This window comes from Erythrolamprus reginae, chromosome 1, assembly GCF_031021105.1.
Source record: "Erythrolamprus reginae isolate rEryReg1 chromosome 1, rEryReg1.hap1, whole genome shotgun sequence".
Lineage (NCBI taxonomy): Eukaryota > Metazoa > Chordata > Lepidosauria > Squamata > Dipsadidae > Erythrolamprus > Erythrolamprus reginae.
The window spans coordinates 99049073-99076591 of NC_091950.1; the positions used below are offsets into that span (position 1 = coordinate 99049073).

At 37.7% G+C, this 27519-nt stretch overlaps 1 protein-coding gene across 3 annotated transcripts; it reads right to left on the reverse strand.

Moving 5' to 3' along the window:
* ALKBH3 (alkB homolog 3, alpha-ketoglutarate dependent dioxygenase) lies at nucleotides 1-27014 on the reverse strand. 3 transcript variants are annotated; one of them, XM_070760699.1, is made up of 10 exons: nucleotides 26871-27014; nucleotides 25362-25481; nucleotides 23166-23290; nucleotides 22805-22839; nucleotides 22263-22310; nucleotides 20497-20600; nucleotides 19734-19822; nucleotides 16400-16609; nucleotides 6100-6198; nucleotides 1-3576 (listed from the first exon to the last, which is right to left on the reverse strand). In XM_070760699.1, the coding sequence occupies exons 2-10, from the start codon at nucleotides 25438-25440 to the stop codon at nucleotides 3484-3486; spliced, it is 882 nt and encodes a 293-aa protein (XP_070616800.1). In that variant the 5' UTR covers nucleotides 25441-25481; nucleotides 26871-27014; the 3' UTR covers nucleotides 1-3483. The 3 variants fall into 3 exon arrangements, with proteins under 3 accessions (XP_070616800.1, XP_070616791.1, XP_070616782.1); XM_070760690.1 differs by having other exon boundaries at nucleotides 26794-26908; XM_070760681.1 differs by having other exon boundaries at nucleotides 26783-26897.
* Nucleotides 27015-27519: the final 505 nt, after the last annotated feature.

Genomic DNA, 27519 nt, shown 5'->3' on the forward strand with positions numbered 1-27519 from the left:
TTATTGTCGTTACTCAATTTTTAATGTGCAGATAAGGCTGAATCACACATTCACAATCAAAGCAGGCAATGAACAAGCTCCAAGTAAGAGAGAAGGAGGACGAGAACAATTTACAGTAGTGTAGCAGCACCTCTAAAAGCATTGCTACTTACATCTACCTAATTTTAGTATGAAACAGTAACTACTAGTAGCTAATAATTTGGGAAAGGGGTGGAATTTGAAGACCATCCTGTGGGCATTCACATGACATTCATTGCCACTTAAGTTTACCTTTTCATTAAGCAGTTGGCATGGTGGCACAGCTAATCACAAGAACAGCCACTTATCAAAAGGTAAACTCATTGATGCTATCCAGCTATATTCTTTTTTCTTTTCTCTCTCATCAGTTAGTTTGACTTGTGTGGGGATATGAAGCCCACTTCCAGACCAAACACTCAGGTGCAACTCCTTACCATGTCTGGTTTTTTATTTGAAGACATTCCACTTCTCATCCAAGAAGCTACTTTAGCTTGGACTGAATGTTGGGGGAATGGAAGAATTTATACTCCTTGCAGACAACTGCTCATTTCCACTCTTTTAGAGAGCATTAACAAAATGGTGGCCTGTGGGCCGGATGCGTCACATGCAGGCCACGCCCGCCCCAATGCCATGAAAGGGAAAACATCACAAAATGTGACGTGATGGCATGTGATGCCATGAGTTTGACACCCATGTTTTGGAGAGTTGTTGATGCCTTTTGTGTACTCAGAGACACCCGAGTAGTGTAAATGGATGTGGGGCCTTTTTGGCTGCAGGATGTCCAGTCAGAGCTGAATGGATGACAAGCAAAATGTCTTCAAAGAAAAACAAAGAAGTCCAGTTGGCTTGTGAAAATGTAGCTTTGGGACATCTCCCTACCATGCTTATTTAGTAAGGCCTATGGAAGCCCACAGGCTCCTATACATAAAAGTGATATTGAAGGCAAATGCTGTAAATATTGACAAGCTAGTTTCTCTTAGTTTCAGTTAAAAAAATATAAACAAAAATCATTGGAGTGCAGATCCTAATAGTCATCCTCTTTCAGTATTTTGCAGTTGTTCAGTCATTCAGAAAACAATAGATTATCAATTACCTTAGACAAGCTTTTGGGAGAAGCTCACACTTCCAAAATATGTGGGCATTGTAAGGGAAACTTTTTTTTCATGCTTTCCTTTCATTTTTAAATGCATGCGCAATATTATAGCAATGCTTGCTACTAGATCTCTCACCTTATAATCATACACAAGCAGTTCCAAGGTCATTACAGACTGCCTGATGGAATGTTCCAATTAGTTTGGACCCATAAATGATAGCACCCAATATTCAAAATCCATTTGAGAAAGTTGCAAGATTCTTTATATAAGTATCAAGATGTATTGCCTTTACAATCTATGAAGTAAAATCTAATTTATTTAAATAAATTGGGCATTCGTGCTCTACAGCTACTGCTAAAGCAGAAATGTACAGAGATTTCTATAAGTTTTATCTTGTAGCCAAAGTTAGAGCAACAGTGCCATAGTGGTCACATGTTCTAAAAGACTAGTAAATCTCTGTCCCAAACAGCAAGTCAATAGGCAGGAGGGCAGCCAATGCTTCGCCCCACCTCTCTCTAATCAACTGACCTGGACTATTTTGGGACACAAAAGATTTGCAAATCTTCCAGAAAACAAATAAACTTGCATTCAGAAATATCCCCAGCAAGTGTATTTCCTCACCAAATCTCTGTCTTTTCAGCAAGTGGAGAGGTACGTAAAGCCTCCATCCCAGATCATACTGAAGCAAGCCTAACCTACCACACTTAGAAGAGAGTGACTGGTGGAGTTTCTTTTCAGCAAATGACACTGGATGGGAAGGAAACAAAACAGAAAAATCCACCAATTACTGCCCTCAAATTGGCCTATAGTAAATGTATATGGACAGGACCACTCAAAGCCCTGCCTTACTGGAACAAATTACAACTATTGGGAGCACCAATTATTTCATCATATATTTCTGCCAACTCTGTTACTAGAGGAAAACAGGGAATCCTCATTTAGCTAATACAACCAGCATCAGCAACTTTGTTATTAAACAAAGTAGCTGCTAAGAGAAATGATGTGCCTATGATCTTACTTCAGCTTTTCTGCGAAAGTCGTAAAGTGAGAATTATTTGAAGAGAGCTTTTTCATTACGACCATCATTTTGTGGCTTTCACTGTCTACTTTGACAATAAAATGGACAAAATTATTCTTGATAAAAGTAGCCCTGAATTTAAGGCTTATCATTTAACAAGTGGAGGAAAGTTACAGCAGTATCAAAAATGTGATTTACAATCCATCTTTGGATTGCAGTCACATGTTCTTAGTTTGGGGCTTAGCAAATGGCTTATATTTATGATGGTTGCAGTGTCCTACTATCATGTGATGACAAATGCAACCTTCCCAGCAGGCATCCCACAAACAAAGTCAATTGGTGTGTGTGTGTGTGTGAGGGGGCATGGATTTACTCAGCAGCTGTGCAAGTCACTTAACCATGTGATTTGTTTAGTTCTCTTAACGACTTCAGTAAAAATGGTTGTAAAATTAGTTCTACTCATATTTATTTATTTAATTGGATTTGTATGCCGCCCCTCTCCGAGGACTCGGGGCGACTCAATGTGACTTGGTTAACAACCATAATGCTTAGCAACTGTTAATTCTGGCCACAATTGTGTTTGTAAGTCAAGGACTATGTGTATTTGCTTTTTTGTTTTCTACATATATCCTGGTGGAGCGCTTCTTAGCTGAAGATCCTAAGCAATCATAACTAGGAATGTAGTCATTCCTTCCCTGTCTTATCTTATGAATAACTACACTTGAGAAGGAACATGCTCGATTCTTGAAAAATGAGGCCAAGGGTCCTAAATATATATTTTTAAATATTACTGAAGTTCACAACATAATGCTGGACTGAATAGCACTGAGTTATTTAAAACAGCTTTGTGTTACCTTCAGTTAAAATCCTTTTACTGGTATTGGTAGAAAATTCTATTGAAATCATTCCAGCAAATTATATTAGATATTTCTTTCCCCCTGCTCCCCTTTCCCCCAAAATTGCTCCAGCATTGCAAGAAATAGTCATGGACAGAGCAACTGCAATTATACGTTCTGAAATTGGAAAGGTTTCTGAAATCTATTATTAATCCTTCTCCTCAAGAAAAATTCTTTCTGTCCTACATTAAAGGTAACATTTGCACTCTGAATTCATACAACATTTCAATTGCTTTCAAACAATAAACAAGTAGTTTTATCGTCAGGATTACATATTAGCAAGCAGCCTAAGAAAATAATACATTGCTCAATGGAAATATGCAAAAGTTGTACGTTCTCTTTGCAAGCAGTCTTTCTTCTCTCCTGAGATGATGGCAGTCAAATGGTGAATCTGGCTGGGTCATCACATCCAACTCTTGAGCTCAGCAGAAAAACCACAGTGCTGCATTTCTTTCAGTCATGTATGCGTTGCCTCTGGTTCTGGATATATTGTCCTGAATGTCAAATTTATACGTGGTTCCCTAGAGTGATATTCCTTGGGAACACGGTGCTGAAAAAGATCCAAAAAGAGCCCTTCAGTTATATAATATATATTAAAGAAATGTGTGTGTGTGTATGTAATCTGTTGAGTCACTTGATATATCTAAATATGGGAGGGAGCATACTGCTTCCTTTTGCCTTTCAGCTCCACTCCAGGGGCCACGACACAAACCATATTTTCCAAACTTGCAAAGAACTGATAAATAAAGGGAGACTAGTATACAGGTGAAACTCAAAAAATTAGAATATCGTGCAAAAGTTCATTTGTTTCAGTAATGCAACTTAAAAGGCAAAACATAATATATGAGAGATTAATTACATACAAGACAAGATAGTTCAAACCATGATTTGTCATAATTGTTATGATTATGGGGTACAACTCATGAAAACCCCAAATCCATTATCTCAGAATATTAGAATATTACATGCAATCAGTAAAACAAGGAATGTACAGAGAACAATATTGGTCCTCTGAAAAATATAAGCATGCATATGTACTCAGAACTTGGTTTGAACCCCTTCTGCAGCAATTACTGCCTCAATGCAGCATGGCATGGAAGCCATCAGCCTGTGACACTGCTGAAGTATTATGGAAGATCAGGATGCTTCAATAGTGGCCTTCAGCTCTTATGCATTGTTTGGTCTCATGTCTCTCATCTTTTTCTTGGCAATGCTCCATAGATTCTCTATGGGGTTCAGGTCAGGTGAATTTGCTGGCCAATCAAGGACAGTAATTCTACAGTCATTGAACCAGGTTTTGGTGCTTTTGGCAGTGTGGGCAGTGTTGTGAGTGGTGCAAACCGGGTCAGTTAGTGACAGATTCTGAGGAGGATGTCCAGGGCAAGTCTTGGTACCTAGGCCAGCTGAATCAGGGAGTGAAAGTGAGGGAGAGTTGGAACCAGAGGAACCTCATGAGACTGTAGAAATCCCAAGGGTGGTAATATCTGAGTCAGAGGACATGGGAGGTCAGGGGGACATGGGAGACCAGGAGCCCCTATTAGATGCCCGTGTCAGAAGGGCAAGAAGCAGACAGGAATATCTTTATGGGAAAAAGTTCAGAAAGTGAGTCTATGAAAGGAAGAAACAGTTGACCACACCCAGTCTGTATATAAGGGAGGGTTTCTGGGTAAAGAGGCCTGGAGTTTCAATGTTTGTCATGGTGGAAGACTCAGATCTGGAGTTCCAGAACTGCCACGCTGAGAAACTGCGGTGGCTCCTTTAAGAGTCATGCAGAGATGCTAATGAATGAATGAGAAAAGGAGAGATCTGTGAGGGTATGTGAATGATTTACAGACTTTATCTAAAGGAAGAATGTGCTAATTGGTTCTGCCTCTTGGCTGCTGGTGTTTATTATCTCTTGGCCAATTTGAGTGGGGCCTCTGCCAACATGAACTGAAAAGTCTGCTCTTGTCTGTACAAAGCATCTTTAACCATATAAAAACTGTTTGAATGGACTCTTTTGTTTGTGGGGGCTTTTTTTATTCCAATCCGGTAGGCCCAAAGCAGAACAGGCAGGTGCCAAGTCCTGCTAGAAAATTGAAGTCAGCATCCCCATAAAGCTCATCTGCGAAAGGAAGCATGAGGTGCTCCAAAATCTCCCAGTAGATGGCTACGTTGACCCTGGACTTAATGAAGCACAGTGGACTAATACCAGCAGATAACATGGCTCTCCAAATCAACACAGACTGTATAAATCTCACACTAGACCTCGAGCATCTTGCTGTGTGCGCCTCTCCATTCTTCTTCTGTACTCTGGGGCCTTGGTTTCCAAATGAGATGCAAAAATTTGTGATCTAAGGGTAGGACATGGATGGAATGGATGGAAACTAATCAAGGAGAGAAGCAACTTAGAACTAAGGAGAACATTTCTGACAATTAGAACGGCTAGAATCAGTGGAACGGCTTGCCTCCAGAAGTTGTGAATGCTCCAACACTGGAAGTTTTTAAGAAAATGTTGGATAACCATTTGTCTGAAGTAGTGTAGGGGGTTGGACTAGAAGACCTCTAAGGTCTCTTCCTACTCTGCTGTTGGTGTTGTTATTTATATATATCTTTGATATCTTTGCTTGAAAGATATCAAATTGTACTTGAAATGAGTTTCCTTATAAATGCTTTACAGATATGCTGATGCTATACTTATAACTGCTATGCTTGGTAAAAATAAAGAAAAAGGCCAAATCCCATCTTCCTTTTGTTTTTCTGTTTTGTTTTTTCTGGTTAATAATACAACATTGTTTGCTTACTGCATTATTTCACAGGTGGTAATCTCATGCCTTCTGGTTGCCGAGGGGAAAAAATATTGCAAGATTTTTGTGATCTGTGAAAGACAAGCAGCTCCTAGCATAGCAGTCCCCAAACTTTGTGGCTTGGTGATCTGGCTGTGGGGGCGGGGGGGAGAGGGGAACCAGGATGTATGAGCAGCGGGCCAGTGCACCCAACCCTTCCCAATTGCTGTCATAAGTCGAGGACTACCTAAATATAGATCTGTAAGTAAGAAAACAGCATTTTTATAATCTTTCTCTAGGCTCCTCACCTGCCAGTCTTCTTGAGTAGCTCCTTCCATCATTAGCAAAGTACCATGATCCAATGGTATGTGAACTCTTTGCACATAAGTATAATCATTGTTCTCCTCCTAAAAAAAGATTTATTAAGTATAGTTAATCTACAGTCATAAAATTCTACAAGTGGAAGAAGCTACTCACATTATTTTATTCAACCTCTGCCTAAGTAGATGTCTTAACTTCAGCTTGAATACAATGAACACAGGGAAATAAAGTATCCTTAGGCCATGTTATCATGACTTCCTAAAATAATGAATATATGCAATCCCTCTGATTATTAAATCTAATATCATTAAGGTTAGGTGTGGACCTCTTTCATTAATTAAAGTTTAATCATATAAAACAATGATACATTTTACAATTTTATAAATACCGTATATAAATATAAAATAACTCAGAAACTGCAACTAGCCCATAATGAGGTGATGTATGAAAGGCAGCATCATGTAAAGTCTACATGCAAGTAAGCTACAATATGCATCCTTATGAGAATTATCATTCTCATAATTCATGAAGGAAAATGACTGATATATCACACAAATTTGGCTAAAAGCCCTGCTGGCCATAGTTGCCACATCATCTTGCAGCAGAAGCTTCAAGTCCAGAAGGACCCTTGAATTGCACATTAGATCTGCCTGGGGAACTGTGATCCTCTTCAGGCTAAAAAATGGGAGCCAATTTGATCTAATTCAGAGGTCTTCAAACTTGGCAATTTTAAGGCTTGTGGACTTCAACTCCCAGCATAGCTGGCTGGAGAATTCTGGGAGTTGAAGTCCACAAGCCTTAAAGTTGCCAAATAATGAAAGCAGGATACAAATAAATAAATAAAATCTACAGTAGTGGAAGCATTGGCAACTTTCAGATTCAATGGGGAAGCCCACCCTCCCAATCCCACCCCCAGATTCTAAATAGTTACTGAAAGAAGACCTCAACAACTTGACCATCTTGGGATTGAGATACAGTTGAGTATCATCCAGATAATAATGATAGCAAACTCTGTTTCTGCAAAGGACCTCAATCACAGGCTTAATACAATGTTAAACAGGAGAGGCAAGAACAAGCTGGCCATGAGAGGAAGAAGAGAACCACACAACACTGTTTCTCCCATTCTTAATCCACTCTGCACTTGGAAAAATACTAGTACCATACTTAACAAGTTATGACATCTCTGTACTGGCCCAAAACTCAACTGGAATGGGCCTAGAAAACCTACTTCCTCCAGAGCCATCTGAAGCGTCAACTCAAGTACCTTCTCAATAACAAAGAAGGGGAGGTTGGACTCTGAGAAAAATACTGACTGAGAAGAATTGTTGGATCCACTATTGACTTCTTGAGGAGACAGCTGATTGCCACCTCCTTCAAGGCAGGCAGAACCACACCCACATTAAAAGATCCATTCACCATCATATGGACCCAACCATATATTATCACTCAACAAGAGATATGAGGAGCATGGATCAAAAAAGCAGGTAAAGGATCTTGTCCTTTCTCATGGGGAGTAAGATCAAATACTTTCCAAGGGAACAAGACAAGTTAGTGCTTCTGTCAAATCATACAAAATGGCCCATTCAGTGTGTAATTCCTAGATTTTATTCCAGAGGGGATCATGATAATGCAGATAGCTTAATGATGCAGCCCAGCGGAGAACATGGTTAAACAGGGCTGCTGGACAATAACCATTTATACTACAATGAAATGTCTAATTCAAACTCTTATGTATTTGGGAGATTCATTCTTCTCCTATCCCCATGTTCTGTCTGGGTCACTCTGGAAGCTATGACCAACCCAAAAAGATAAGCCAGACACACCGGTAGAATTCAAACACAGTTTTATAATGGTAAAGAGAAAAGAAGCCAACAGAAAATGTCCTTACAAATCAGGAAAACACTGGAACTCCAAATAGATACATGAAGGCAATTGTTCATACAGAAACACAGGATCCTTGATGCCAAGACGAGGCTGTTGAGATAACAGACATACACCTCCCACGGGTCTTCAAGACTGCTGGGCCACGAGCCAGGAACAGAAACACTGAGAGACAATGCAGATTACAGCAACTCCACTCTGATAACATTCCACGCTGCCACAAGAGTTTGCCTGCCTTGTAAACCCTTCCCTGCTAATGAGGACCACACCCAACCCCTGGGTGTTCCTCATTCAACGCTGATAATATTTCTTCAATTGATTCCTCCTTTGATCTATGCGTCTCTGTCGCATACTAATGATAGCTTGTGCTTCATCATCCAATGACTCAAGAGACTCTAGAGAATCCAAGCTACTGGCTTGAGAGAGCCCCTCCCCAGGGCTCCCAGGCCTTTCTTCCTCGTCACTTTCCTCTCCGCTCTCATCCTCCCCCGGGCATGGAGCCAGCAGAGAAGCAGCTGGTCTTTCATCTGACTCAGGCTGAACCACAACACCCCAACAGCATACTCTTTTGTCATTTCATCCCCAGCAGCTCCTCCGAAAACAAGGAAACTTCTCAGGAAAAAGAAATCAATGCAATCTGATCCAAGGCCCTTGACACCTGTCCCTTCTCAGTGGCATCTAAAAACCTTAGCTGGATTGCCCATCATATCCCTAAGTTCTCTGTGAAATCTATCAAGATTTATTAGTATGAGTCAGCTTGATCTGATAGGTCCAAGATCCCAGCAGGGGTAGGGAAAGGGGCCAGCTGAAGATGAACCAGAAAATTATTTAACCATTGTGAAGAACTGTTAATAATATCCTTCACCTTCAGATCACATCACAACTGTCCCAAAATAAAATCCAGGTCTAACAGGTGATCACCACTATGTGCTAGCCTCTAAAAATCTGGGAGAGATTCATGGTTGCCATGAACTCTTTCACCAATCCATGCTGAACAACACATACTGGCTTGAAGAGGCAGAACAACAGCAAGTTCTGTTGGCGTGTAAAGCGAGAGTGGGTGTGAGTTCCAGCAGCTGCTGGCTTCCAAAAAAGACAGAGAGGAAACCCAAAGTGCATCACCCCTCAGTGTATCTGTACAGTTCCTGTTGAATTTCCAATCCCCTTGGTGATTTTAGCTTTTCTTCTCTGATATTTATATCCCATCTTTCCTCTAAGGAGCTCAAGCATTATAAACAGTTCCACTGTAATTCTAATAATACTCCCATAAGCATTAGGTAATGACATAGCATTATAGCCTAACCCGAGCACAGCATGCTTATTAAATAAGAAAACAACTTGGGAGTCAGATGTCTAATTCTAAACAATCAGATATCCAACAACTCTTGGAATATCTCCAGATGAGGTATAATATATTATATTACAAGTTCAAGATACTGCCACTTTCTGTCCTCGATAATTCCATTGCATGGAGTCCTTATAGATTACAAAAGTAATTCAGTTTAGTGGGAAAAGATAATAATAATAATAATAATAATAATAATAATAATAATAATAATAATAATAAATAATCTTCAGAGAATGGCGGCATACAAATCTAATAAATTATTATTATTAATAATAATAATAATAATAATTTATTAGATTTGTATGCCGCCACTCTCTGAAGATTCGGGGCGGCTCACAACAGCAAAAGAACAATACAATACAAATCTAATAATTAAAAACTATGACTAAAAACCCGCTATCATTAAAAAGTAATCAATACAATACAGTCACAACCACACATAACTCTTAATGGTTAGAAAAGGGGATACATTAATTGCCCCATGCCTGGCGACATAGATATTTTTATTTATTTATTTATTTATTTATTAGATTTGTATGCCGTCCCTCTCCATAGACTCGTAGATAGGTCTTCAGGGTCTTGTGGAAGGTGATGAGGGTGGGGGCAGTTCGAATCTCCTGGGGGAGTTGATTCCAGAGGGCCAGGGCTGCCACAGAGAAGGCTCTTCCCCTAGGCCCTGCCAGATGACATTGTTTAGTTGATGGGACCCGGAGAAGGCCAATTCTGTGGGACCTAATCGGCTGCTGGGATACATGCGGCAGAAGGCGGTCCCGTAGGTATTCTGGTCCGATGCCATGTAGGGCCTTATAGGTCATCACCAACACTTTGAATTGTGCCTGGAAACTAATTGGCAACCAGTGCAGGCCGCGGAGTATTGATGAAACATGGGCATATCTGGGACGACCCATGACTGCTCGCGCGGCCACATTCTGCACGATCTGAAGTTTCCGAACACTCTTCAGAGGTAGCTCCATGTAGAGAGCATTGCAATAGTCGAACCTCGAGGTGATAAGGACGTGAGTGACTGTGAGCAGGGGCTCCCTGTCCAAATAGGGCCACAACTGGTGCACCAGCCGAAACTGGCCAAACGCCCTCCTCGCCACAGCCGATAAATGATGTTCTAAAGTCAGCTGTGGATCTAGGACGCCCAAGTTGTGGACCTTCTCTGAGGGGGGTCAATAATTTCCCCCCCCCAAGGGTAATGGATGCACAGATGGGATTGTCCTTGGGAGGCAAAACCCACAGCCACTCCGTCTTGTCAGGGTTGAGTTTGAGCCTGTCGACAGTCATCCAGACCCTAACCTAATCCTAAAATAATCTGAAAGGACCCTAAAATAGCCGCCCCGAGTCTGCGGAGACGGGTGGCATACAAATCTAATAAATAAATAAATAAAATAATCTGCAAGGACAATGTGAAATGTAGATACATGTAACTTTCATTGACTAAGTGGCATTATGCTCTCAATCAATATGTATCTAAACTCTTCCCAGATCCATACTGAATTTAGACTCTTTCCGAGTTAAAAACAGAGCTACTATATCATCTAAGAAAAGCATCTATCCTTCAGTTTGGTGAAAGCGTTCATAAACTTTGAATTTCAAAAATTTGAATTTCAAAAATTCTTGCAAATCCACTGCAATACTGAATAGTAATAAACGTCTCCCACATTTAAGGAGAGAATTTTTCAAGTCTGAAATGTTTACAGGATATTAAGCAATTGGTTAAAAACATCTGAGGAAGTTTCTATGTACTATGCTATACAATCCATCCACACAGTGTGTATCAGACTTCAGAGAAAAAAAGTTATTCATGTTCAAGATACCACAATAAATCTGGTTTACAATCCCATTGTTGCTAGTTCAAGAATAATCATGGAGTAGCAGAAACTACCAATTATGGGAGATATGACTTTGGAGAAATACATGAAGTGGGAGAGAAAATAAGGCTGCAAAATTTCAGGTCAACAGACTCTATTATTTGGGTTTCTGATTAATACAGATGCCAACAATGATGCATAATGCAAGATATGGCTCTGGAGGTGGCTATCGAGCTTCTGTGTAGGACTGACTTGGCAGGATAATTGGCCTGAAAAACTAAACATCTAGATAGTAATGGCTGAATATTTTGTCATGCATCAGTCAAAGAGTAGGAGGGAGATGAAGTAGCGATAATTTGAGATAGCAAATTTGCCAACACAGGAAACAAAACTGATCCAACAGGAATGTATTCCCACTGAAGATCTGGGATGCCAACAAACTTTTCAAATCTACGGTATAATTAATGCAAGGTTCTGACTTTTATTAATGTTTAACACATCATTGACATTCTACATTATCTGAAATACTTGGCAGAAAACAGATCACTATCAAGAACTATCACCTTAACTATTATCCATCTATATGTCCCTTCTTTTAAAGTTAACAGAGTTATTACTTCTGTAGTAAGACCCCAAATTTTCTCTGCTCTGGTAGTTATCACAATTATTGAAGCTATTTTTATTTCCTCAAGGATCCACTAATTTATTAATTCATGTCTTCTGCAGCCTTACAAAGCACACCAGCATCTATTTATTTCTATCTTTTGCTTTTAAAATCAGCCTCTTATGTTGGCTTCTAACAGACATTTTTTTCAGACATAATGACCAAGATGAATACTCCAAACATTACATAATCTCCTGTTTTCATTTATGTCTCATTTAGAATAAGAGATAAGGGAACCTTTAGCTTTCTAGATACTGGACTATAACGTCCATTAGCCTCACTTGGAGTAGCAGAATGGAGATTCATGAGAGTGTCACTCCCAATTTGGTACAGAAACCAAACTGTAGAAAAACTGCAGAATTTTTTTAAACTTGCCTTCCATAGAGGTATATTTCACTGGTCAGGACAACTGAGAAAACATCTACAGACCCCTCACATCCCGGATACAAACTGTTTCAACTTATCTCCTTTGGAAAGCTACTACAGAGCATTGCATGCCAAAACAACAAGATACATAATTTTTTCCCCCTTGTGCCGTCACTCTGCTGAACACCTAATACCCACAGTACTGTACTATGTCTACGTACATTTACCATGTGGTATGGCTGTCTTCTTCTCATCATCTTCTCTACCACTTCCTCTTACTGGTATCATCATCATGCTGATTACTCTCTTGTTTTGTACACTGAGAGCTTCTGCACTAGAGACAAATTCTTTGTGTGCCTAATCAAACTTGGCCAAGTAAAGTATCTAATTTATGAAGAATCTATTTTGTCTTGGTTTGGGCTATGCATGCTTAATATTCATCCAGTAGAGACAGAAAAACTTCTGATTAACTCATATGTATAAGCCATTATTACCTTCTTATCAATAAAACAAAAGGCCTTCTCTGCAGTTCTTTTCTGTTTGTGTGCATGTGTGTGTGTGCAAATAATTAAAACACTTAGTATGCACCCTAATTCCTCCTCCTGTTCCAGCTACCTGTTTCCTTGGTTACAATCTTAGTGGCAGAGCTGCTGCCTGCCTACTACCTGTTTCCCTGAAAATAAGATCATCTTATAGTTTTTTGAACCCTGAAATAAGCACTTGGCCTTATTGCAATGCACTCAAAAGCCCGATTGGCCTTATTATCAGGGGATGTCTTATTTTGGGGGAAATAGGGTATTACAATTTGGCTTCAAAGCTTTAAATTTACATTGCATTATAAGCTGGGAAGTTAAGTGCAATGAACTAATTCTTCAAGCAAATTCAAGCCTTTGCAGCAAAAAATACAGCATAGATATATTTTACAGATCAGAACACTTACTATTTATCTCGGCTGCTGTATATATTTATTTTTGGGATGCTTTTGTTTTAAAAATTATTTTATTGTCTCAACTATTTTTATAGTTTTAGATCTATAATCCGCCAAAGAGACTGGTTGAAATGGGTGGCTACAAAAGTTAGTGAATGAATGAATAAAATAAAATAGGATCTAAGATTAATTCTTTCTGAAACAAAACTCCTTGCATCCTGAAAAATTAGTCACATTATCTGTCATGTTTCCTATGTATATTGTATTTATGCATGTATCCTTTTTGCAAAAAAGTCAGAATTCAAACTTCAAAGAAAGAGGTACTGAGTATATTGAATAAAAAGGGTCCTACTACATCTTGTCAATAGTCAAAAGGTTTTACTATAAATAAAAGTTTTAATTTTCTAGAGTATTAGCTACCTCATGCAAATCTCTGTCATCTGCAAATCTGATAAGCCTTTTTTTCTACCTCATCATCTCTATTAATAAAAATATTGAAGATTAGAGTATTCATAATGGAACCTAATGCCAGTCTATTCAATTCTTCCCCCCAACTTGATGACGAACCATTACTGAACACTCTTGGAGTACTATTTTCAAATAACATGTTTTGTACTTCTCATAACATCCAGCCAGCATGTAACTAGTGTGATAATTATGATGATCACAGTGCATTTTCTAGATGCTTTCCTGAAAACAAGACATAATATGCTTGCAGCATTTTGACAGGGTATTAAGGAAATTTATCTGATCAAAATAGGCAATATTACTAGTTGGCAAGATTTGTCCTTGGCAAATCCACCTTGACATTTTATTATTACCTACTACTTTTAAGATGCTTACAAGTATCCACTTCTTTGTAATCTGTTCTAGAATCATCCCAGGTGCTGATACCAAACTGACTGAGCTGGTCCTCATTCTCTCCCTTTCTGATTACAGAACTGGCACTTGCTCTGTTCCTGCCATCTGGCACTTTCACTAGTTCTTCCAGAGACAGCAGGCAAAGTACATTGTCAGCTCAAATGGCTCCTAATCCACTTTTCTTTAATACCTTTTAAAGTGCTGGTTTAATTTTTTTTTAAAGTAAAGCCTGCGACTAAACTGTCTGAAATATCACTTTCCTTTAGACCTATTCAGATCTCAGGATATTCTTCAGAATTCCAATTCCATACATCCATGCTAAGACCACATGAGGAGACAGAATAATAGAGGGACCTTGGAGGTCTTCTGGTCCAACCCTCTGATCAAAGAAGAGGCCCTACACCATTTCAGACAAATGGCTGTCCAGTCTCTTCTTTAAAATCTCCAGTGATGGACCAGCCACAATTTCTGGAGACAAGTCATTCCAGTGGCTAATTGTTCTCATTGTCAGGAAATTTCTAGGTTCTAGGTTGTTTCTCTTCTAGATTAATTTGCATTGCTCCTTGTTCTTCAAGTGCTTTGAAAAATAGGTTAAACTCCCTTCCCTTTGTGGCAGCCCCTCAAATATTGGAACAACAGCGGTGATTCTTTTGGCTTCCTCAGATAAGCTCATCTTATCTGAGGAAGCCAAGAGATTCTCATCTTATCTTTTCTTATCTCACCTCTATAATTGTCTGGTCTGGCTCGGCAACCAAATAATACACAGACTTCAATGGATAATTAGAACTGCAGAGAAAAACAATTGCTACCAACCTGCCTTCCATTGAGGACCTAAATATTGCACAAGTCAAAAAGATGGCTGAGAAAATATCTATAGACTCCTCACATCCTGGAAATAAATTGTTTCAACTTCTACCCTCAAAACGACGCTATAGGGCATTGCACACTAGAACAACTAGACACAAGGACAGTTATATCTTGAATGCCATCCCTCTGCTAAACAACTAATTACCATAACACTGTCAAACTATTTACTAAGACTGTATTACTATTATTGTTCTCATCCTTCCTATTACCATCTCCTCTCACTGATGACCATGTTGCTCATATTTTTACAATTTATATTGTGTTCTGTTTGTTTCCTAGTATGATTTGATTGCCTATTAGTAACTTATGACTATCATTGTGTTATATTTTATGATTGTTAATGAATGCATTTTTTTCTTTTATGTACAAGAGCATACACATCAAAAACAAATTCCTTATATGTCCAATCACACTTGGCCAATAAAGAATTCTATTCTATTCTATTCTATTCTATTCTATTATCTGACACTTTTACCATCAAGGTAGAATACTGCCTTTAAAAACAAATTCTAAAGCTAAATCCTCACTGGGCCAATACATTATTTTATTTTTTCTGCTAATAGAAAATAACTTCTAAAGTATATTTGCTGTTAATTTTTATTCAAATCATAAAAAAATTGAAAACTGTGGTTTATCAACAAATGTTATTCTTTCCTTTGTAAATTACTGAAGAATATATACTGATTAAACAGCTTGAATATTGGAAGGTATTTCAAGACAAGATGGAACGTCTTTTTATATAAATGAATGTCTGCTCATAAATTCTTTACATTATTTCAAACTATTGATCAACTAATGTATAAAAAGGGTTTTGTAATGGGTTGTTTTAACTCAATGTGGAAAAACCTGTCTTCATCGCTAACCATCATCTTCACTACTAAGCTCTCCTATTCCTCAGCAAAGTAAAATGAACCTTGGAGTTGGCTTCAAAAAACTGTAAGTTATCCAAGGAGCAAAGAATGTCAATAGATAAAGTCTGTACATAAAGTTTTCGTTCAGAAGAAAACAACAAATTAAAAAAATGATCTTAATACCAGTGGAAGCTAATCAGTTTCAAATCATTATTCCATTTGTCTATATCTTATTAAACATTTGCTGTGCTTCTCTACTTACTTATCTGAACAGGTTTAAAATAAAATATTGGGTTCTTCCATTTTAAAATGGGAACATATGAGTTTCTGGATTTATCAATCATCTATAGTATTTGATTAGGGCAAATGAGAATTGAACTGAAATTTTGCAACAAGATGGGAAATATTACTTAGTAGATTCACTACAATTAGGATATTTTCCAGCCTCATCCAGAAATGGAAGCAAAAAACATTCAAAATGCACCCTAACACTAACCTATTACCAAAGCATCCCACCCTTTGGCAAAATAGCTCATCAAATGCTATTTAGAGCTATGAACTGGTTTGTAATGGCTTGAGCACTGGGTTTTTGCACTACCCATTTATTTTCAGATATGTGGGACAGAAAGAACTGTATTGTATTATGCATTTAAAGATTTTAAAATATGTTTCAACTGGATTATATTCCAGCTTTATAAACTCACAGGCAGAGGCTTCTTCCTCATCTCAAACGTCCGGGTAGCACCAAAGCTAAGTGATGCAATTATGGGGTTTTTTCCCAGTGTAGGCTCATCATCGCTATGCCAGTCAACACTGTTCTTTTCATTTTGGTAAAGGTTACAGAGTAGGGAATTGAAAGTATTCTTGGTGAAATCTTCTACAAGATCCTTCAACATGGCCAATAGTGGGTGCCACTGAAATCAGATGAGAAAAAAAGGAGGTATAAACATCACAACTAGAAGCAAAGTCAGCGCCCAGTAAATAAGATTAGCTATATTACTAAGAAGTCTGTTTCCAATTGTAATATCACTAATTTGAAACATAAGGAAAAAATAGAACTTGTGTTTAAAATTTAAGCATAATGAAATAAAAATTTCTCTGTAGGAACACATAGCATTTAAGTGGCTGCATTCTTAAGAAAGTGAGCAGTTTGTCAATTTTTTTATAAGTTAGAGTAGAAAGTTAAACAACAACAACCAACAACCCAGAAGGTAACAGCAATTTTATTACTGTGTAGACTGCCAGGAAAATGGACATATATGCATGTAACTAATTCTGGGTGCAAATGATTCTGGATACAAATTCAAGGTGCTGTGTTCAACACATTTCAAATTCTATATGGACTGGAGCCAGGCAATCTCAGGACCATCAAGGTTTTGGCTTCCCAATATGTTCCTGTAATTCTCACCATTTGCAAAGTGGATGTGAGAGAGGACTCAGAGGCAAGCATTCTCTTCAGGAGCTTCCTCCTACAGAAAGCCCTCACACTCATTTAACTGCACCCTCAGTTTTAACATTTAGGAAGGACTTGATAACATCCCTTTCCTATTGTACATTTAAGAGAACGGAGATGAGAAAGGGAAATGTACCTGATAGATCCTGTTCTTTTGATGTCATGACTTACAATGACTCTATTGGGTTTTAAGTGGACTATATTTAATAACTTTGACAATGTGTTATTGTAACATGAACTGTATTGTTGTAAGCTATTTAGAGTCAAATGATTGAAGCAGTATTTCTTAATAAATAAGCCTTTACTTTTATACAACTGATATGCCAGATAGACCCTTAGTTTTTCATTTTTAGACAGGTATGGATAGCTTATGAAATCTTTCAGAGATTAAGTGCCAGAGAATTCATTAACACCTGATTAGATAATGTTAAGAGCTTCATGGTTAGCAAAATCCTTTCACAGAGGCTCACCAAAGCTTGCATGTTTTGCAATATCATGATTAATTGGTGTTTGCTTATAGTATTTTCTACTTTATGCCTGAACTACATAACGGCTACAAGTAGTCCTCCTTCAGGGACAACTGGAATTGGCAACTCAAGTCTTTAAGAGAAATGGGTCACTGAATGAAACTATGAGTGTGCTTATGAGCTTACTTCACCTTTCCTTTCTTTGCTTTATAGATACTTCTCAATTTACGACCACAACCGAGTTCAAAATTTCCATGGCCAGTTATTTAAGTGAACCACTGCTCTTGTTACTAACATGATTGTCAGGTGAATCTTGACTTTGCTTGACTTGAATTTGGTCACAAAAGTTGATCACATGATGTAGGGCACGGCAACCATCATAAATACAAGCTAATTGCCAAGCATCAAAATTATGATCAAGTGATTATGGGGATGGTGCAACAGTCATAAGTGTGAAAAATGGTCATGTCATGTTTTTCAGTGCTGTTGTAATTTGAATGGTCATTAAACTGAATAGTTGTAAGTCAAGATGATCCGTATATATGCAAGGATAGGTCACACTTTTTTCATTATTGTCAATTGTGAACGGTTGCTATACAAGGCAGTTGCTAAAACAGGATTACTTGTAATTTGTTATATATATTAATCTTGTTGTAGATGCATATTTGAATTATAAAAATTAAACCAGTTACAAAGTTGCTCAACTAGCAAGCTGCCTAAATAATTCTTCATAGTTCAATGTTGCTAAGAAAATTTCTATAATTTCCTCAATGGTCTAATGCCCAAGATAGTTTGGGGGCGGGGGTGTTTCCTTATCAAACCATGACATAAATCAGATTTAAAGTCAGAATTAGCACTGCTATTTGACAGGAAAAAACTGTGTTAAGTTCCTCTCTCAATTTTAGCTTAAGTAAGGGAAAATATTGTATGAGTTCATTGTGTGGCAATGAAGAGTCGTAGCAATCTTTACTCTGTTCTTTTTCCAATACTGCCCTCCAGTGTTTGATAAATGCAAGGTTCTCCGCCCCCCCCCCCCCCCCGAAAGAATTTTCATCATCCATCCAACAGAAATTCAGGTAAGATCACCATATTTTTAAGTACCAGTATATATTAATTAGGTTTATGTCCTACAGAAAACTCATGGGCTATACCTGTAAGTCGAGGATTGGAAATAAATCTTAATTAAGCAAAGGAAAAAAAGGAGGATAGGCTGAAAATTGAAATCAAACAAATCACCAGATAGTCCGTGAGCACAAAGTATGCAGGCATTAAAAGAAGATCTGTAAAAAAATATTCCATTTTCATACTCAATTCTCCAGTAATTGAGGAAGAAGAATTCACATTCAAAAGGCTTAAACTATGAAAACAGCACAGCAGACTGTACAAACCAGCCTGAAAGTTCAATAAATGCATTCCCTAACCTCCTCAGCAAGACATAGTAAGAATACCATGTATTAAATATTGTTCTGCCAAAATGTGAGCTGCTTATTTTTTTTAACAAACTTATGTTCAGGAGTGGGAAGAAAGAAAGGGCTTGAGAGATAGAAGGAAGACTTGTTATGACTATGATCAGAAAAATAGGTCAGAAGTCTAAATCTAGGGCAGCAATGTAATCTGAGTAAACAACTTAGACAAGATCCTCCTTAGTAGTCACAACACTAAAGGAAGAGAGGTGGGAGCACATTTAGATTTGCAAGGTTCTCTTACTATAGTTTTTTCAATAAAATATTGGATATTCCTAGTCTGATTTACCATGAAAGGATCACATCATCCCTTAAGAGATGATGCCAACTTTTAAGAAATAGCTCAGTTTCTGTTTCAAAGGTAATGCCATAAAGATAATTCAGCTGTGATTAGGGGATTTTCCACTAAAGGAAAATCCGTATTATCCTGTCTCAGGGGATTTACCCCATTCACAATTCTCCACAGTAGCATCAAGAAATGGCTTTGCTGCTCTTTCATTCGCACCCCCGCATCCAGTGGAGTTTTATTCCCCCTCGCCCCCCCGCTTGAAAATAAATCACAATGAAGGAGAATGCCTGAAATTCAGATCACCATTGTTATTATAGCTTTTGAATTTTATTTTTCAACTTTAAAAAACTCAAGATCCATACGTACATCAGGATTTGCTTGCATTTCAACTCTGGAATAGGTGTAGGGTAGTTTTCCATACCATGCTGTGAGTCTGGGTTCATCATAAGATCGATCTACAAAAGAAAATTGGATGTGATAATTAGGGCTACTATGGAAACCAGTAATAAATGGTAATGAAGGTTTTTTTACATTTGGGGAATAAATGACGATACTGTAACTCGTTTAGCAATTTTTTGCCTTCTCTAGTTAAAAAAGCTGAGCAAATGAGGCTTTTAACTTGCAATTCATAAATTATAGGACCCAGAGAAAATTATTCTAGGCTATTTATACATCAATGAAGTCGTTCTGTTTGAAATACAAATTTCCAAAGGGAAATGTGAGAAGTAACATAAGGTGAAGTCCCAACGTCATACTGCCTTTTGAAACTCAGGAACAGGTAGGTTAGTTCAGAGCTGAAAAGGGAACACTGAATCTTCAATCTCTCTGCCTTCTCAAAGAACAAAAACAAAACAAACAAAAACACCAGCAAAACAATCAACTAGTACAAACAAAGGAAAATCACTAGTAGATGCACAGAATCTATAGTTTGTTTTGGAGATCTCCTTGTTCTAAACAAAACACATGTTAGTCTTAAATCTCTGTGTTAAGTGGAGATTAGAATTTGTGGCAGAGGGCCAGGCATTTTTCTGGCTGCAGTGGATTATACTAAAGTGAATATTTCAAGATTTACTGCTGGACCTTGTAAAAACAGGAGTCAACAGTTAAAGGAGACTGATAGCAAAACTACCGTGTCTAACGTGTGTTCTTTGCCTCCATGGAATTTCGTGGAACAGCTGATCAAACATCCAATCTGCTTCACTCAAGGAAATGAAGCCAGGAATCAAATGAATCCTAGAATAAAGAAAAGTCACATTACATGTTGATTTTTTGATTTATTTCAAACTAAGACATTCCAGGCAGATTCTGTGTCATTTCTTTCCATCAAGTAAAGAAAACAAGTAGCTTGCTAAGAGTACCCACTACCGCCACTTAAATATTGTGAGTTGCTTAGGAGTTTTCAAGTTCTTCAACTCCCCACTTGCTTATGTTTATAGTTTTGGAGAACTTTTCTTTAAGCTCACATTTTCTTCTTGTACCTTGCCTGGAGGATAAAGAGAACAGTCTCATGGCTTCCATTTGGGAAATAAGAAGAGAGAAGTAGATGTAAGAAGTAAAGGAAATCATTTATGTTGAAAAGGTGATTGAGAAAATATTGTTAATTCTTCTAGACTTCTCAATAACCTTCAATGACATTGCCCATTATATCATTTTGAGTCAATGATAGGCCAAGCAGGCATAATGATAGCAATAGCACCTAGACTTATATACCACTTCACAGTACTTTATAGCACTTCCTAAGCGGTTTACAGTGTCAGCATATTGCTCCTAACAATCTGGGACCTCATTTTATCTACCTCAGAAGGGTGGAAGGCTGACTTAACCTTGAGCTGGTGAGATTTGAACTGCTGAACTGCAGCTAGCAGTCAGCTGAAGTAGCCTGCAGTACTACATTCTTAATCACTGCACCACCTCGGTTCAATGATATAGGGTTCCAGGTCATTCAGGAGACGTAATTTGGATGAAGCTATAGCACCAATTCATTTATTGTTAACTTTATTTCTTAAATACATCTGGAATCTTGCATAACACATTTTGTATCACTTTGGTTCTCATATAAATAGCACGACAAAATAAGACAGCAATTACTTTTTCTGAACCTAAGTCCTCTTCTGTGGGAAGGAACTCCCTCTAAGTTTTTCTTCATTAGAAAGGAAAAAATAAGTTCAATCATGTCCTTTTGTTAGCAGATATTTTTGTTCATCAGGGAGAAAGTGAGATTTGGAAAAGGAATGAATTTTCTCCTAACAAAAACTCTGTGGGTAAGTTTCCAAGCCCTGCAGGCAGATATTTCTTCCTCTAATACCATTTTTTGGATCCAACAGAAAAAAAAAGATCAAATAAGCAAAATACAAGATTTACTCAACATGGAAGGAGAAATACGCAAAATAATTGTCAGTCTACTGTTTTTGTGGGTGTACCATAAAGGGATATCCCAAAGTATGTTGCCTTCTGTTTTTTGGGGAAAACACACATAAATCTAGCAAATAAATATATAACATTGTTGAAGGGTAACAGGAATGTTCTTGATCCATTGATTCTTTTCACCTGAAGACTTAGTAAAAATAGCCTTAAAAATAGTTAAGCTTCAACTACATTGTAGACTTATAAGATATTGGTCAGAAAATGAAAGTCAATATGGACAGTGTTATTAGAACAAGTGTCTTTGATTAAAGATAAAAGAACGTTCTTAATAGCTAAAATTTATTTATTAATAAGGTTTAATAATAAATTTATGTACATTACCATGGTCCTCCATGTTTCTGATCCTTTGTAACATCTTTGCTATAATGACTTAATGATGTTTCAAATACTGAAACATAATTCTAACAACTATTCTGCGAGAGAGCGCGCACATGCACACATACACACACACACAGTGTGTTATATACTTACTTTGATAATCCTGAGGGCAATGTGCTGATCTCATATACACCCTGTTTTCTGAAGTAGAGAGGGAGAAAAAATCTATCATGGTTGGGTAGACATAAAAAGGTCAAATTATTAATTAGGGTTAGAGAAAGAAAATTCACTGATCCACGGGATATATGAGTAAAAACACATTACAGCGAGTCCTTGACTCATGATCATTCGTTTAGTGACAGTTCAAACTCTTGAGAGAAATCATTAAGAGTGATTTATGACCTGTCCTTGTACTTATGAACGATGCACTGTTCTCATAATTATGTAATTGCATTTAGATGCCTGACCATTGGAATATATTTACAACAGTTGCAGCATCTTGGGAATATGTGAAGCTTCCCAAGAGGTTTCCAGCAAGCAAAGTCATTGGGGAAACCAAATTTGCTTAATGTTTGCATCACTTAGTGACAAAGTTCTGGTCCCAATTGCAATTGTAGGGACTTCCTTTAAGAGCAACAAAACCAAATGATCAAGAGATACTGGTATGAAAATGAACTAAAACTAAAAATACTTACTCTATTACTCTGGGTTCTGGGACTTTGCATACAACCTACGGATATAAAAAAACCCTTATATTTTTATAAAGTATGTGTATTTAGTTTACTATATGGGGGAGGGAGTATAAAATATAATTAGAAATCATATATTTTGCAATCAAAGTGACAAATATTGCTGAAGATTCTAATAATAATTGTTTAGTTATGCCGCTCTATGATGCTGATAATGCATCTGAGTTGGGAGACTATTTTTTTAAACAAAATGTACACAAGAATCCATTGAAATGTGCTTCCTGTGTGTTCAGGCATTTTTTTATACATAAAAATATAATGTACAATTTTATATACATAATAATATAATATAATAAAACACTTTTACCTCTTCAGGAGCTTTAAAAACAAATTGTCTTTTAGATGAAAGTTCTGTCTCTCCTTGGAATGTGGATGGTGCTGAATTGGCTGAATTGGCAAATGCTGGATTTCTAGCACTGGACTTTCTAGAGGCTAACACAAAAAGGAACAGTATCAAGCTAGGTAACAAGAATATTTTCAATAATATTTATCAATCTTATTTTTAAATTAAGAGTATATTCACACACACAGAGGTAACATTTTATCTTTTGGGATTTCTACTTCAAAGGGCAGTGTGGTGACTCAGCGGTTAAGATGCTGGGCTTGTCACCTGGAGAGTTGGCAATCCAGGTTTGAGACCTAAGTGCCATACGAATTCCCATCTTTGTCCCACCTCCCACCTCCCTAGCAGTTCAAAGGTATGCAAAAGCTCACAGTGGTCCATGACATCATGCTGGCCACATGAACATGTCTTTGGACAGCACTAGCTCAATTGCCCTGAAACTACCCACTATAGTCAGCAACGACTAGCTAACCCACAGGTCTCAAAGTTTTGAGAACACTGATTTCTTTGATCTAGAGCCTCATGTGTGAAGTAGAATCTGATATTAAAAATTAAAAATAATACAATCTAAAATCAGGTTTGTTACTTTTTCACTGTCTTCTAAAGGTATGCATGGTGGCGTACCTTCGTAAGAGCCTGTCTGACATAATTAGAAAAATATTGGATTGTGCTGAAATGGATCAATTAATGAGAAAAATAAAAAAGAACAAGATACCAAATACTACTCAGTATGGAATAAATTATATGAATGGCAGAAAGAAAAAAAGAAAGGAAGGAAGGAGGAATAAAAGATGTACTAGAACTGACAATACTTGAAAGAATAATATCATTGTACAAAATAATGTAGAAGAAAGGAAAAAGCAAAAGTAATTTAGAAAAACGTAAATATATTTGTATAGGGATAGTATATTGGTGGATACAAGCCAAGAGATGCTTACTGTAAACATGGGGGAATTTTATCCATGTTTGTCTGTCTTGTTTATGTATATATAATATTTTTTTTAAAAATGAACCTGTCTCAAACATGCTTGTTTAAGACAGGCTCATACAAGCCTATGTATCACTTCTCATGGTTTCATTTCTTCATGTTATTATTGAAGAAATCAATACCTTTGCATTCAAACCATTTTTATAGTTCTAGTGAAATCTATCATAACAAGCTCTATGGGTTTTTAAAATAACTTTAAAAAGCTTATACTATAATCCTATATTTAACTAGCAGTAAGCTTCAACATTAAATTGGATTTATTTCTGAGGGATCATGCATACAATTAGACTGAAGTGACATTTACTTAACTGTTCAATTGGGCTACAAGGAAAATATAATATTAATGTACCATATTTAATAAACAAACATTTGAAATGTCCTAGATTTAATATCCTATTTATGTCAGTGAAAATTATGTCAAAGGTTTCTAAGAGCCCAGATCAATAATCACTGGTTAGGCAACTGTTTCTACAGCCACTATTCTAAAGATCTTAAAGAGGCAATTAAAGCCCTTGTTTTGACAATCTATCAGCTGTCAAGATTTAATTGCTTTAAATATTTAATTTCCAGAAATGAAAAGCTTGCATATTTCAAACCAACCACCATCCTCAACCAAAAATTGTATTTCTAACTACCTCTTTGCCTTGCAGGTTGAAGGTGATGGGGGAGAGATAAGGAAGCATACCTCTTTATATAGAAGCACAATAAAACAAGATGAAGAACAGGAGGAGAAGTAGAGGGAGACACTTATCAATCTACCTTGGAGATTTTGTCATAAGTGACCATTTTCTGAGAGTGGCCATGAAGATTACAAATGTTTCCAACAGCCTCCAAATTTAATATTTTTCATTAAAAATTTTCATTAAAGCAAAATGCCTTGTACCACTAATACATATATGCAAAAAGATTTAAGACCTTTAGTGGCCCAACAGGCCAAAATAGGTTTGATCTAAATAGTAGTCAAAAGATAGCTAATTTGGAAATAAAATAAACGATCAAAGTAGCACCTGATAGAAGAAATCAACCTAGTAAATTAATTCACAGCCCAAAGGGGCAGCATAGAGAGACCCCTTCTGGAGTACTTATAGATAGAGGGAAGATCTTTGTGAATTGGTAGTAGTCTCCCTGCAAGGCAACGAGTTTAATTTAGTTTATTTACATACAGCATTTACCTGAACATGGAGTCATTCTGCTATTACCCTGGCTAGCCCAGCCACCTTGGACTCTGGCTCTCTGCCTTTTATTTTCCATTATTCCTCTTTACCAGTCTTGTTGTAAGGTGTTTAACATTCCTAAATCAAAATACATATATTAACACACTGCAAAACGGCTTAGATCTTAGTTGCTACTGCTTTTGAAGAAGGGTGTAACAGAATATTAATGCATGAAAAGACAACACAGACGAGATCCTCTCTGTGCATCACTAGAAAATAAAATCTCTAACATCACATCATTGTTAAACAATAGAAAGGAAAGTAAGTAACTGTCTTCTACTTATTTATTTGATTTATAAACCACCCAACTCCTTCCAGACTCTGGGCAGCGCAAATTTCAACAACCTTGGGCTGTTTTATAGGAATAGGTCTTGTGACAGGGTGTCCAGGAGGAAAGCATTTTGAAATTCCTTGATATTACCCTGACATTTCCCTATAACTTGCAATCTAGTTAAAGCGTGGTCATAGATGACGTCATACCAAACAGCTTAGCCATGGAGAAATATCAGTAGCTGAGGAAACAAGTTGTTGCCACAGTTATGCTCATTTTTGCTTGACTCTGCCAGGCAGCGTGAGCCAGGTTTTTTTTTTAAAAAACACGATTTTTTCCTGACTTTTAAACATTTGAATAGTTTGGTTTTTTCCCCCTGATTTATTCTGGGTTTTTTTCACAAATTTTTCACAAATATTTTCTGAACCACTGATTTTCCTGATAATTCCCTGTTTTCCCGGTTTGCTGGACACCCTGTGTGAAGATAAAAAGCCTTTATTATGATTTTATTATTATTTTATTATTTTCCTAACATGGATTTCAAGAGACCACTCAGAGTGTCTGCCTGGGCCATCAAAAATCCTGGCAAAGACAGGTCTAAGGACACCCTGTTAAGGAAGTAGCAGCCTCGTTTCTATACTGGAAAGAACGTATGCAGACTGTATTATTATTATTAATATTAATATTATTATTATTATTATTATTATTATATTTGTATGTTGCCCCTCTCTGCAGACTCGTATGCAGAATAACCCTGCAGACTGAACTGAACTATGGTTCATGTGTGCAGAACCAACTTCTTGCTACCACGCCAGCCCAGAATTATGGGCCCTGGGATTCAAATAAATCGTGAGGTCACTTATTTTTGGAGTGGGGGGAGGGATCGGAAGGAAATAATCCTTAGATTTAAAGAGCATCTTTTTGTTCTCACCACCACCACTCCCCCAGACCCAAAGCACGAGCTCTAAAATCCCCTCAGCTAAAATACCGCAAGGCTTTCAAACACCCATTGGGAAGGTTTTCCTCTTCTGCCTCTTTCTTTCAGTGCACCTTCCCACTTTTTCTTTTCTTTGTTAATCAAGGGCTTGCGGGCAACGGGTCTACTCACACAACACTTACACCCTCCGCCGCAGCCGACCTTCACGCCAAGCGGGGTGGGAGGAATAAATAAATAAATAAAGCCCTCCAAAGCCCACCTGCGCGCGCAACTTTCCGAAGGCCCCGCCCTTTCCTCTAACGACGTTTTATCGAGCAGAAACAGGCGACTTCCTCGCGCCGGTGTCGTTGGGCGGGAAGAGGTCCTTCGCCCCGCCCACCGTTGCGTCTCCGCCTCCTAATCCGCGGATCGGCACGTTGAAAGGAGGCGGAACTTGCACTCGTCTTGGAAAAAAAATTTGGAGTCGGCGTTGCGCAGAGCAGTCTCGTGATGCTCGCTGGGAAACTTTTCCGGGTCGTCCATCGACACCCCGTTTCCCCTCCCCCCTTTTCAGGAGATGACTCCAGGATGTTTACGGCAGGATCTGAGCGGGAGAGTCTCCTGCGGCTGCTGTTCCTTAGCAACTGGCATTCAGAGACGAGAGGAGATACTTATGACAGGCAGCTTTACCTCCCAAGTTTTCATCAATAGCAGTTTCACATTTTAGATTTTAAAATGAGAATTAACTTTTCGCCGCGTTTACAGTTCTTTTAGAGATTTAAGCGTTTTATGTGTGAGATGGTACGATTGTGTGGAGTAGATTAAGGGCTTTATACTGTTATTACTGTTATTAATGGTTTTATACTGTTTTATAATAAGAAAGAAAAAAGGAAAAAGAAAGAAAGAAACTAACTCCTGATTTATGACTT